The sequence below is a fragment of the Falco peregrinus genome, chromosome 16, assembly GCF_023634155.1.
Source record: "Falco peregrinus isolate bFalPer1 chromosome 16, bFalPer1.pri, whole genome shotgun sequence".
NCBI lineage: Eukaryota > Metazoa > Chordata > Aves > Falconiformes > Falconidae > Falco > Falco peregrinus.
In genome coordinates this window covers 2,356,778-2,370,197 of record NC_073736.1, presented here as the reverse complement: position 1 = coordinate 2,370,197, position 13,420 = coordinate 2,356,778, and the positions used below count along the sequence as shown (strand labels likewise).

General features: G+C 62.3%; 1 protein-coding gene across 1 annotated transcript; it reads right to left on the bottom strand.

Annotated features, from left to right (window-relative positions):
• Positions 1-2,494: 2,494 nt before the first annotated feature.
• STRIP1 (striatin interacting protein 1) lies at positions 2,495-12,738 on the bottom strand. The gene is given in 22 exon segments (XM_055819698.1): positions 2,495-3,247; positions 3,575-3,779; positions 4,056-4,139; positions 4,141-4,161; positions 4,449-4,515; positions 4,739-4,839; positions 4,932-5,058; positions 5,340-5,437; positions 5,634-5,708; positions 5,980-6,051; positions 6,444-6,507; positions 6,727-6,792; positions 7,047-7,264; positions 7,386-7,568; positions 8,024-8,151; positions 8,580-8,686; positions 9,129-9,197; positions 9,566-9,686; positions 10,071-10,205; positions 10,730-10,804; positions 11,094-11,163; positions 12,583-12,738. Coding segments are annotated over 22 exon segments (2,457 nt in total). The 5' UTR covers positions 12,706-12,738; the 3' UTR covers positions 2,495-2,999.
• Between the last annotated feature and the right edge of the window lie 682 nt (positions 12,739-13,420).

Here is a 13,420-nt window from a genome sequence, read left to right as displayed (position 1 = left end):
TGACCCCTCAGATCGATGAGGCAGGAGGTGCTTTAATCCCAGCGGGTGGGATCCTCATCCCGGGTGCCTCAGCTCAGGGTGTTGGGGGCACCAGTGGCCAGTTTGGGGGGGCGGGTTGCCCCATTCTGGGGGCCTGCAGGAAGCCTGTTAGCGGTGGTACCTGTACAGCCAGTCCCGGGTGTCTCGGGTCGGGGATCAGCTCGTCGCATCCCACACGCTTCATCTGCTCCAGGGGACCCAGGGTGCACGGTGAGTTCCTCCAAGCACCGCGTCTCAGCAGCATGTCCCACCCTGTCCTCCAGCCAGCGTGACCCCCCCGCCCCCCCAGCCAGATGAAGCCACAAATGGGAATCCCCCTTTTGCTCCCACTCTCCTTACTGCCAGGAGATGCCTCATCCTCAAGAGCCGCCTTGTGCCAAAAAAAACCCAAACCTGTGATGCCACCCACCCCCACCCTGCCCCAGCTCCTGGTCTCCAGCATCCTGATGCTAAGATGGGGGGGGGGGGGTGTCGGGGGCTGGTCAAGCACCACAGACCCCCCTCAAGGAGGCATCCAACCTGTCAGTCCAGCCTGATTTGGGCCACAAAACAAGGTTTGCAGCCAAAGGGAGCCTGTGCGGGTGTTCCTTACCCACCAGGCTTGGCACCCCCGGCACAGCCTGGCCACGGCGGGTGCCCCCCGGGGGGGCAGCTCACAGCCCGGCCACGCACCCAGCGGGTGCCCACCCTCGCCTGGGACATCTTGCACCCTGGCTCTCGCAGCCCGCCTTCCACTGGCGGGGATTTTGTTATTCATTTATAAACAATAAAACACATTTTTAATAAGTTATTTATGGCTCCGGCAGCACTATAAAAGCCGCCGTCTGTGATGGCCCCGCGCAGCTGGGGAACATTCTGGCGCAGGCGGAGGGGAGCGAGGTGAGATGGAGAGCGCTCAGCCGGGCTCGCACCTCATCTGCCCGTGTCCCACCAGGCTCCCCGGGCCGGCTCCTGCACCGGGACTGGGGTCCGGGGGTCCAGGGGGGGCACTGGGGGCAGCCGGGCAGAAGGAAAACCCCCAGCGAGGGCTCAGCACGCTTTGCAAACACGCACCACCCAATGCAACGCCACAGTGGTGGTCACAGCCCCCACCCCCATCGGCCAGATCCTGCTCAGGACACAGCACCCCCCCGACCCCGATCAGCCAGATCCTGCTCAGGACACAGCACCCCCCCCGACCCCGATCGGCCAGATCCTGCTCAGGACACAGCACCCCCCCGACCCCGATCGGCCAGATCCTGCTCAGGACACAGCACCCCCCCCGACCCCGATCAGCCAGATCCTGCTCAGGACACAGCACCCCCCCCGACCCCGATCGGCCAGATCCTGCTCAGGACACAGCACCCCCCCGACCCCGATCGGCCAGATCCTGCTCAGGACATAGCACCCCCCACCCCGATCGGCCAGATCCTGCTCAGGACACAGCACCCCCCACCCCGATCCGTGCTGCTTACGGCGGGATGAGATCAGGGTGCAGCACCAGGGACCCTGGAGGGATCGCTGGGCTCCAGCTCAATGCCACCACCCAGCCCCTGCCCGTGGCTAAGGGGGAGGGGGGCAGGATAGGTCCCACAGCCCCTCTCAAGGCTGCGCAGCCTGCAGACTGTGAGCACGGTACCACTGAGGCTGAGCTGCTGTGGCTTCTCTGATGTCTCCTAAGGGCTGAGTTTGGCGTCTCCCGCCTCAGAGCCCCCTGAAGGTCTCCAAGCCAGTGGCTGAGCACCCCCACGGCTGGCCTCGCTCCTGGAGCATCCCAGCAGGCGACAGGGAGGCAGCTGGGGCTGTGCCACCTCCCTGTGCCCACAGCCATCACCACAGCTGGGCAGGGAAGCAGCTTCCTTCTGCCCCTCCCTGCTCAAACCAGGGGGGAAACTCCTGGGATTTCACCCACCCGAGCTAGCTGGGGCTGCTGCCCCCCCCTCTGCCAGGGAAACTGAGGCACAGCAAGGCGCCGGGCCGAGCTCTGCCGAGGGCAGGCTTTGGGGAGCGGGGTTTGACACCTGGCTCCTCTGCTGGGAGCAGGGGCCAAAGAAAATCCCAGTGACACGAGCACCGGAACGCCAGGACAGAACTCGAGGGGGTTCAGGGAAGGCTGCCAGCTCCTGCCTGCACCCCCAAAGGTCACCAGCTCCCCCAAAGCCAACAGATCCAGTTGCAAGATAAATATTTAAAATCTTGCGGTAATCCACCCACAGTGGGACCTGAGGAGGGAGCAGGGACAAGGACACGAGCCAGGGAACCCCGTGCAGCAGCTCTGCCCCATCGCGGGGTCCATCCCTTGCTGCTTCCCAGGGGCGGGAGGGACGGGGACACACGGGGCCCAGGCACACTCGGAGCAGATATCATGAAATAGATATATATATATATATATATATGTACAGCTCATCCACCCCACCCAGCGGGGCGAGGGAAGACTGCAGTCTCCAGCCCCTCGACTCCCCCCGCCAGCATCCCCCCAGAGCCCCCCCGACCCCGCCACCGCGTCCCCAGGCAGGGTCTGGGCAGGGGGACAGACTGCCTTCCTGCCACAGCCACCTCTGCTCCCCGTGTCCCACAGCAGCGCCACAGGGACCCTCGCCTCGCTGCCCAGCTCCCCGCACCGCTGCCTGCTCCCCCTTCTCGGCACCGGCTGGTGGGGGGCAGGAGGAGGGGGGTGGGGGTGCTGCTTCCAAAAGCATCGCACAGGTCCCCCCCCACCCCACGGGAAACCCCCAGGGCACTGCGGCCACCACCAAGCCCTCACCCTCCGCTCAGGGTTGAGCCTGGCACAGCCTGGAAGGAGGCAGAGGGGCAGGACGGTGTCTTGGCGAGGACCCCAACAGCTCCAGCCTCTTCCCAAGCCCACCACGGGGGTCCAGGCCCCCACAGACCCCCCAAAAAGCCTTGCTCCCCCTGCCCCTCGGCAGCAGGCCAGCCTCGAGATCTCCCCAAAGCAACCCCTCCTGCCTCCCCACCATCCGTCACTGCAGCAGCTCCTCCCAAGAGATGGGTCGGGAGAAGACCTCCCGCTCCAGCCACAGGTCGTAGTTGACCTGGAAATCCTCGGGCAGGTCCACGCGCTGGCCCAGCACGCTCTGCAGGCAGTTGTCCACAGGCAGAAAATCCGGGTTGCTGTGCGCCCGGTCATAGCGACGCGAGTTGAAGCGCTCGATGCTGGCGCGCAGGGCGCACTCTTCCGCCTGGAAGTCCCAGGGACGGGCGTCCAGGTCTGGGCAGAGGGAAAAGGGGTGTCAGAGGGGAGCTGGGGGGCTCTTCAGCCGGCCCAGCCCCCCTGGGAAAGGTCTTTGCAGGTCCTTACAAAGAGCAACACGCAGGGTGCAGAGCTGGCAGCCACCAACAGCTCCACCAGCCGCTGCCAGCCCTTTCCCTCTTCTCCGCGATGCCACCACCCCAAATCCCTTCCCTGCACACCAGACCCAAGGGCCGCCCAAGCCCCAAGCAGCAGAGGGACAGCTCTGGGCACAGACACGTCACTGCACGGAGTGGGAAGGACAGTCGGTAACGGGACGCTCTGCAGCCGCTGCACAGGACGTACCGTTGCCGTAAGCCCAGTCGTCGTTGAGACGGTGCCGCACTTTCTGGTAGATGGCCGACATGGTCTTCATGTTGCTCTTCCTCCACTGCCGGCCCAGGTACTTGGTCTGTACCTTGAGCAGCTTCAGCACGTAGAGCTGCATCATGGCCTGCTTCACCTTCAGCGCCCGCTTCAGGATGGGTGCTGACTTGAACACCACCAGCATCTGCGGGGAACAGCCCCCCCCCGGCAGCCGGGGACAGCGGGGTGACACGGCTGGGGTGGGCACGTGCGGGTACCTCCCACCGCACGCGTGCCACCCACCTCCTCCAGCACCCACAAACCCTTCCCTGTGGTGTGCACTCTCCCTCTCCCTTTCCATCCCGCCCCTCTCCGCTCCCGCTCCCCAGCGAGGTATCCACAGCCCCCTCGCCCAGCCCAGGCACCCCGTGACAGCCCAGCATGGCTGGGCTGAACCCCCCGTGGGTTCCCCGGCCCTCACCATGGTGCGGGAGTGCTTCCACTTGGTCAGCTTGTTCAGGATGCGCAGGAGGTTTATGCAGGAGAAGAGGTTCCTCCAGCAAAAACTGGTTGTTGTCTCCGGCTTCCTGCAGGACAGCGGAGGCAGGGATCAGGCAAGAGAGCGGAGCAGGGATGAGGAGAGGGTCTTCTGGTCCGAGGACCCTCGCCCAAAGAGGTACAGCACAGCACGCAGGCAGGAGGCGTCCGCCAGCTCTGTGCACCCCACAAAGCCCCAGCAGCGCCAGGGGCTGAGCACAGGAGTGCTGAGAGTGCCAGAGCTGGATGCTGGAGCCCCACCGCCTCCCCACACCCACAATTCCCCCTGGGAAGCACCCCAGGGTGCCAGGACCCGGCAGAGAAGTCAGCGACTCACCAGGCTCTCTGCCGTCAGCTCCGGCAGCTCGTGCACCACACAGTAGGGGTAGTCCAGGACAGAAATGCTGCGGGAAGGAGAGAGGGTGTCATCCTGCTCCCCCAGATCCTACCTGGCCTGGGGGTAACGCAGCCCCACACCTCCCACCCACCAGAGATCAGCTGCAGTGGGCACTTCCCCGGGTCCGCTGGCACCCAAGGCACAGCCAGGGAAGGACTGTGGAGGGCAAAACAAGCAGGGACCCCTCCCCACAACCTGCAGGGATGCAGGCAGGCAGCACCATCCGCTACCTGTTCTTGGCAGTGATGTAGGACATGATGTTCTGGTTGAAGAACTTCAGGATGAGCGGGATGCAGTTGGCAAAGACCAGATGCTGGGCCATGTACTCAAACTGGGGAGAAAGGCGGGTGAGCTGGGACCCAGCCTGGGTCCTGCCCACCCCCAAAGCCCTGCAGAGGGGGGCTGGACCCTGGCCCATCTCACCTGGTAGATGTGATTCAGCTTGAAGTGCTTGAGCAGGAGCAGCAGTACGGCAGAAATGGCTTTGACGATGATCTCCTTGTGCCGATTGACATCCACCCCCAGCTTCATGCTCTGCAGCACTGTTGTCCTGGAGGACACAGAGGGATCCTAGGGCTGGGGCACTATCCGCACCCTGCCAGCCCCAGAGGTGCTGGCAGACACTCCTGCCATCCCCTGGGCTCTTGAGCATCCAGCTCCCCTGGCAACGCACGATTCCTGGCACACCACCGAGCAGCGGATGGTCAGATCACCCAGGAGGCCTCAGCAAAGCCCCAGCCCAAACCACACCACCCTGCCTGGCTCCCTCCCACCCCCCCTTCCCTCCCCACCACCACCCAGCACCTCTGCTTGCCCTCCACAGTCACTCACGGCATCTCCTCCGGCAAGACGTCTGCCAGGATGTTGATGGAGTCTGTCTTGGCTTTGGAGGTGGGGGCTGCAGCAAGGAGGATCTTCAGCAAAGCGATCTGGGGAGAAGGGAGAGATGGAAAAGGGGATGGGAGCAGGAGGGACTGGCCACAGGCCCCTCTCCCCACAGCAGGAGGGAGTAACGTATGTGGGGAGGGAAGAAAACCTGGGGGCACCACTGGAAAGGGATGGAGGGAGCAGTGGAAGGAGGCCCCCACCACTGAGCCCAGGGACCCCCAGTGCACCCCAGCTCACCATGTACTGTGGCAGGCTTGGCAGGAGGCCCTGGTACAGTATCTCCGCAGGGACTTGCTCCACTTCTTCTTCCCCCTGGTGCCAGGGAAGACCAAAAAACCTCTTACCACGAGCTGCCACCAGTGCCACGCGCCTTACTCAGCCCAAGGTCGTCCAACCCCAAGGATGGGACACCCTCGGCACCTGCCCGAAGCCTCCCCACACACCCCACCCTCTGCCCCAGAGAAATCACTCCTCCTACCCTTCGGCAAACCCCCCAGCCCTGCCAAAAGCCAAAAGGCCTGGCAGAACAGTGTCCTCAACGTCCAGCCCAAAATCTTCATCCCATCCTCATCCCCACACTCACTCCAGAGAGCGGGGAGCGCAGGTACTCGTCTTCCATGTGCACCTGCACCTCTGCGATCGACGTGTACTTGTGCTGCACAGAAAGAGCACAGGGCTTCACAGCACGGGCCACCCCATCGATGCCACCAGCCCCAGCCCAGTCCCATCATAATTTTAAGTCCCACCCTGCTATTCCTGCTCCAGTGGGTAACCGGCGTTGATGGGCAGGGTGTTGGCCACCCGCCTCACCTCTGGGACAACCCCAGTAAAAAAGGCATGAAGCCAGTAAGGAAAGGGGCTCAGCCAGCCTGGGAGATCGGGGTTGGCATGAAAACTTAAGGCTGCTCCCATCATGGGGCTGAGCATGTTGGGGAGGGGTCAGGAAAATGCACCACTGGCCCTGACCTGTGATTGATGCAGGGGTACGGGGAAGGGGCACCCAACACAGCGGCAGCGGCTGGAGGAATTTGCTGCCAACGCACTCACCAGTTTCAGGGTTCGGATGCTCTCGTGGATGGGCCTGGGCAAGCCCACCACGGTGTTGGTGTCACTAGAGAGAAGGGAAAGAGCCAGGCTGGGTGCAGGCAGGAGCAAACCTGAAAGCCACCCATGCACGGGCCAGAGACCACCACGCCACCCAGGAAGCAGCCAGCAAGCTCAGGACTTCTCTGCTGCCAAGCAGAGGGCAATGGCAGCCCCCACACCAGCAGCCTCTACCACGAACCCCCCAAAACCAGCAGCCCCCCAGGCTGGCTCTGCGGGAACCCACCTGCCCAGCGTGTAGCCGATGAACTTGCTGCGGCTGGACTCCAGAAACATCTCAATGTCCTTCTCTCTGAGCAAAGCGAAAAGGGGAAGAGTCACATCTTGCTGTCCACCTGGCACACCACAGCCCAGGCACAGGGCATCAACAAAAGCCTCGTGGTCGGATAAAGGAGATGAGCCCACCCCACCAAGGGAACAGCACCAAAGTGACCACCCCATCCCCAACATCTTCCCCACACCCCTGTTGAAGTATTCAACATTGAACAGCCTGGTTTTTCGACAGCGTATTCCAGCTTTCCCTGCAGGTCAGCCCCACGGACTCACCGGACCTTGGGGGCCCAGGGCAGCCCCTTGGGGCAGGTGATGCGGTCGCTGGGGGGATGCTGGGTGGGCGGAGGCATCACTTCATCACGTTCAAGGGGGAAGGTCTCTCCTTCTAGGCTGTTGTCGTCATCGTTCTCCTCCTCTTCCTCACGGGAATCGTCAGCTTTGTAAGGGTCTCGCTCATTGAAAGCGTCAAGGTTATCCTGCTTAATCAGGGCCTGGAGAGAGAAGGGCAGACAGGTGAATATCCCGGGGACAAGCTGCTCCAAGATCAGTGCCCCGACCCCAGCCATGCCCCCAGTAACGTCCCTGTCCCCAGCTTCCCTGCGCCAGCCTCACCTTGTGCTCCCGCCGGCCTCGCTTCTGCTGCTGCTCGATCAGATCGGAGGCGGACGCAGGCGGGGAGGCAGCTCGCATGTTGCGGATCACTTTAATGCTGTCCTCCGGGAGCGGCGGGAGGCCCAGGATCTCCCGCTTCTCTGCCTTCATGCTCTGGAGCTCCTCAAAGCCCCCCAGAGTGCACTGCAAGGGAGACCACAGCACCCTGAGCATGGACAGGGGACCCCTCAACACCTGGCGCCAGGGCCACCTCCACCTGCCCGTCCCAAATCCTTCCCCAGGGTGTAAAACGAAGAGCTGCCCATCCCCATGCTGCTCTTGTCACTGTGAAAGGCCAAAGGGACAGGAGGGTGCTCAGACATTCGCAACCGAAGTGTCTGGACCTTTTCTTTCATGCAGACCCCAGACAGGGACCTTGCTTTGGGTCCATCCCTTGGTATCCAGCTCCAGACACCGACATCCAATGCTCCCCTACGGGATGAAACCCAGGGGTGGGTTTAATAGGGTGCAAACTACTCGGCTAAACGCCAGAAAAAGAGGATGGAGCAATTACAGCCAGCTCCGAGGGCAGAACTTGCTCCTCTGCCAAACGCCAAACCGCAAGACACGTGTCAGCACACCCCACAGCCTCTCCTTACCAGCACAGCCTTCCAGAGCAAGAGCAGCACCTTCTTCATGGGGAAGTGTGGAGCGTGGCCGCTGCAGAATTTGGTCACCATCCCAAAGAGCATGACTGAGAAGGGCTCATTGTTGTACAGAGGGGCTCCTGGAACCACATGGCAGCAATCAGCAGGCATTCCTCATCCCTGTCCTCACCCCAACTGCCAGGGCCGCCAGCCCCTGCACCCTCACACCCTCTATTCTCCAAGATCCTCATCCCACCCCAGACAGCTCCTCTCTTCCTTTCCAAGGCCTTGTAAACTCCCCTAATTTCTTACCTCTCATTGAGAGGAAACAACAGCCCCACTATTGACATTTTTTTCCCCAGGGAGAGCACCCAGATAGCACAAAAGGCTGAGTGGCTTCCCCTGCCCATCCCCCCCTCACCTCACCAGCAAGGTTCAGCCTAGCAGAAACCAACCCAGTGCTGCCAGTCCCTATGAACCGAGGCCTAGAGCCAAAGCCCATCTCACTCTCTTGCTCTTCAGCCCTTGTAACCTCTGTCCCATCAAGCCCCAGGCACCTGGTCCTCACCCAGCTCTGCTCGGAAGGTCTGCCTCATGCTCTTCCACTCGGGCTTGTCCCCCTCCGCCTCCTGCCGAACCGTCTCCACGATCAGGTACATGATGTTCAGCAGCACCCTGCAAAAAGCAGAAGGTTGGGCCAATCACCAAAGGTTGGGATGAGTTATGGAGGCACCACCGGCACCCAGGGCTCTGGGGGGAGGCTGGATCTGCCCAGACCACAGCTGGTTTCCATGCACCCACTCCACACCAGGGGATCGGTGCTCAGGCACTGGGGAAAAAGGTCTCTGCAACTCAAAATGGGGCAAAAAATTGCTTTCCCATACTCCACTGCTTTCATGTCCCCAAGCAGCCACATGCCTGCTGTGTAGGCCAAGGACAAGGGACATCTGCCGACCTGAGCACGCCTGACGATGCTCACAGAGCCGGGGCAGAAGCTGGGACAGCCCTGGGACACCCTCCGGTGCCAACTGGCCCGTCTCAGCTTGCCAAAGGAACGAGCAGCTGGATCCCCCTCCTCGACCCCAGAGCATCCCCTCTCCCCAGCCCTGCTCCATACCTCAGGTCCGTGCTGTCAGCCAGGGAGATGGCCGGCTTTCTCACGGCACTGCTGCAAGCCGCGCTGTTACTGCGGAGGGAAAACGGCCTCAGAGGGGCCTTTGGAGGCAGCTTAACTTTGCCACAGGTAACCCACACACCACCGCCAAACCCTGGAGTAGATACCACCGCAGCAAGCCCCCTGCTCACAGCGCAATCGAGGGAGGAGGAACAGACCTGTCCCTATCTGCTGCCAGTCAGCAGAGCTCATAGCACATTTCTGTATAAATCAGGTATAACCCTACACTACGTATCCACCCAGAACAGCGGGAGTCGTTCCAGTGGCTGCAGGAATCACATTAGGGATAGGCAAACCAGGAATGGGACTGCCACAGACTGGGAAAACTCCTGCCAAGGAGCTCCAGAGCCATTTCTGAAGCGCCTTCCCTCAGTACTCACTCAATCTCCATGTTGAGCAGCTCCACCAAAGCGTTGAACGTCCCCACTTCCAGCAAGAGGAAGATGTTATACCTCATCCAAGCTTGTACCTCGGCCTCAGAGCCGCACTCCCCAAACGTGCCTGCAATGATACCCTCGCTGGATCCCACCTCTGCAGGGATCCCGAGGCCCTCCCACACCACCAGCGCATTTTGCAAAGGGAATAAAACCCACAGCCTTAATTTTAAGGTGAAAGTCAGATGCAGAGGACGGAACTGCGCTCTTGTATGGAATGCAATCGAGATCTGGCAGAGCCGGCACAGCACAGGGAAGTGGGCCAAATTTTGAACCAATCTCCTATAAACTGTCTGCCTCCCATGAGAACTAGCTTCATTCCAGACACCCCAGGTAAAATTAAAAAATACAAGGAAAGAAAATGATTTTAAAATACTTTAAACTGATCGCCTCCAATCCATTATCTGGATTTAGCAACGGGAAAAATAAAGGGGCAGAGGCCCGGCGTCACCTTGGGCAACATAAAGGATGGCTCGGGCAACCCTCAGCCTCTTCTCCCGCGCGGTGACCTCCAGCCCATCGAGAAGCCGCATGGCGTGGGTGCGGTGCTGGTTCTTGTCCAGCTCGGTCCATTTCTTGTCCCGCACTGAAAAGTCAAAGCGGGCAGGCTGAGGGCATGGGGCACCTCTGCCAGCCCCGGACACAAACGTTGCAGGAACAGCTCAAAAGGATTCAGCATGAGGGAAAACCGGGCTGCTTCAGGGAACACTGTGCTTCTGGGAGTAACGCCCAGGGATGTGTGATCGGCCCGGAGGGACCGTCTCCTGCCTTCCACCAGACGACTAGATGAATCACATCCATCTGAACCGGCGCTGGCAGCTGATGGGGAACAAGCTGGATGCTCTTGCTGATGCCAGTATGTTCCAGCAGAGCTGTCCCAGCGCCAACGAACCACTTCGGACACCAACATCAGCAAATGCTGAGCACACTGGAGGCAGCAAGCTGCGCTCCAAGGCCAGCCCACGCACACTAATGAGGTCTCCAGTACAAACCGCCTGACGATTACCAGTGCACAGCTCGAGCTTTCTGACGCAGTGCTAACGCGCCAATCCCCACGTCTCCTTCGGGAGACCCCTGTCCCTCCCCAGAGGTCTAAAAGAAGGGTCTTACTGTGGATCCTGAAGTCCTCCTCAAAGCACTTGCGGTTGAGCAGGAACTCCGGCCCTTCTGTGTAGCTGTACAGCTCTGCCAAAAGAGCACAGAGGAAAATCTCCAACAACCTGCACTGAGCCGCCAGAGAAAGCTGCAACTCAGCTACATTAATTGCAGTTCTACCCAAGATTAGGGAAATGCAAAAAACACATCCAGCATAAGGCTGAAAAAAATTAATTAGACAGTATCACTGCCCTTTTAACATGAAAAAGGCGTTTAAGGACAAGAATGGAGCGATACTGGCATTGCCAGAGCTGCTTTAATCACCACCGGGAAAGAAAATCATGGCTGATTAATTGATCTATCAAGATGAGATCCTTACCAGAGAGCTCTGCCGCCCATTTGTCGGTATCTGCATATTCAAACTCCAGGTCTGGGGACTCCGAATAGCCCTGAAAGCAGAGGAAGAATTCAGTTAAATTGCAGCGGTTTTGAGGAAAACCAAAATCCCCAAGATATTCCCAATTCACCTCATCCTCCCGCGAATCCAGGACTGTATCTTCTGTTTGAGCCCAAAAATGTACCCGCAGCAGCGTAAACGTTACCAAGGCAACTCCTACCCACCTCCTGCATCTCCATCACAGCTCCGCCGCATTGAGCCATGCTGCGCTTTGCTGGTGGGCAGCCTCTGCCACTGCACCACCTCTAAAACACTCCAGGAGCCCCAAAAGGCCAAAAAATACAGCAGGAGGCAGGGAACGTTTCATCTCAGGGTGGGAAGCACATTATGCGGGACCAGGCGGCTCTCAGAGCTCACCCATTTTGCAGAGATGTGTGAAAATTTGGGCTATCCCCCACCCGGTGCCGATCGGAGTGATGCCAGCAGATGCAAATAGCGAGATCGCAACAACTCCAAGACTGGAAAAACATCCAGAAGCCTTAGAGCACAAAACACCTGCTCCCTTTAAGTCACCCACGTGGACCCACCGCAAAACCCTCCCCACCCCAGGGCGCCCACTCCTCAGCAAGGGGCTGATCCGACCCACCAGCTCCTCCAAAGGGCAATGGGTCTGTGCCACTCTGTGGGGCTGGGGGGCTGCTCCCCAGCACCCACAGACCTCACGGCCCTCTTGTGTCACCTCAGGGAGCGTCCCCACGCTGGGGGGGACACCCCTGGAAGCCGACGGCTCTAGGGCCATCCCAGGAATTAAACTGGGTTCAGGGAACACGACGGCAAAGACATGGGATCCGTCAGCTCCACCCTGCCCCACACAACCCTCCGGGCCCCCCACGGCGCAGGGGGCGTTCTCGGTGCCTCCCTGGAGGGGTCGGTCACCTCTTGCCACAGCGGGACCGACCCGCCGCAGGGGACCTGACACCGCGGCCCGCTCACTGCCGCACCGGGCCGGCACCGGCGGACGGGGCTGGGAGAGGCGCCGGGCGGGGCGGTGAGAGCCCAGGGCTGCCCTGGGAGCGGGGTGGCCGGTGCCCCGGGGTGCTGGGACCAGAGCCAGCCGCACGCCCCGGCCAGCGCAGACCGAGCCAGACTCGGCGGGAAGAGGCGGCGGAACGGCACCGGCCCGGGCAGCCCGGTACCGAGCGGGCCTGGCGGGGAGCGGCCACCGGCCCCGGCTGCTGGCGCGCCAGGCCCCGCAGTGCCAGGCCCCGGCTCCAGGGGCAGCGGCCGGCTCAGGCCCGGCCCGGGGGAAGGCGGAGCCCGGGTCAGGGCTGAGGCGGGCGGTGGAGCCCGCGGGCAGGCCCCGGGTCCCCGGCGGGAGGAGGACGCGGCCCGGCCCGGCCCGGCCCGCCCCGCCCGGGAAGGCCGCCCCCCCCCCGGAGCCGGAGCCGGGCCCGGCGGCAGCGGCGCTGACCTCCGAGTCCTTGCGCGGCGGGCGGCCCAGGTCGCGGGCCTTGCCGGGCGGCGCCGCTCCTCCGCGGGCCTTGTTGTTACCGGGGAGCGGCCCCGCGCCCCCCGCGCCGCCGCCCGGCTCCATGTCGGCCGCCTCCGCCGCGCCGAGCTCTCGCGAGGACTCACCCCCCCCTCTCGCGGGAGCGGCAGGGAGAGCCGGGGCAGCGCCGCCGCCATCTTGGGAGTGGCACCGCAGGGGCTGCGCCCGCTCGGGCGGCCGCGCTGTGACTCCGCCCGCCGGCCCCGCCGCTCCGCCGGCCCGGCCGCGTCACCGCCCGGCGCCGCCCGCCCCCGGCGGCCACAGAGGGCGCGGCGGCCGGCCCCCGAGCGGCCATCTTCGGGGTGGCAGGGCGCCGCCGGCAGCCATGTTGGGAGGGGCACTTCCGCCCGCCCCGGCTGGGCGCTGGGGGCCGCCATGTTGGGAGGGGCAGGAAGGGGCGGGGCCGCCCCGGGGGGCTGCCACAGGGGGCCAGACCCCAAACTGGAGGGCCAGACCCCAAACTAGGGGGGCCTGGAACGAGTGAATCGTCAAATCAAAGGGCTTTGGGGTCCGAGACCCCAAACAGCGGCGGGCTGACAGGGCTCGGAGGGGAGCCGGGCCCCAACAGAGGGGCCTTGGTGGGGGTTAAACCGCAAGCAAAAGGGCCCAGAGGGGGTTGGACCCCAAAACGTGATACTGGGGGGCTCGGGGGGCCCCCAAAGCCCATCTGGGGGCTGCCAAATTGATCCCCAGCCTCAGACACAACTCAGGGCTCCCAAAGGATTGCATTCGCTCGCCCTTCCAAATAAACTGCCCACAA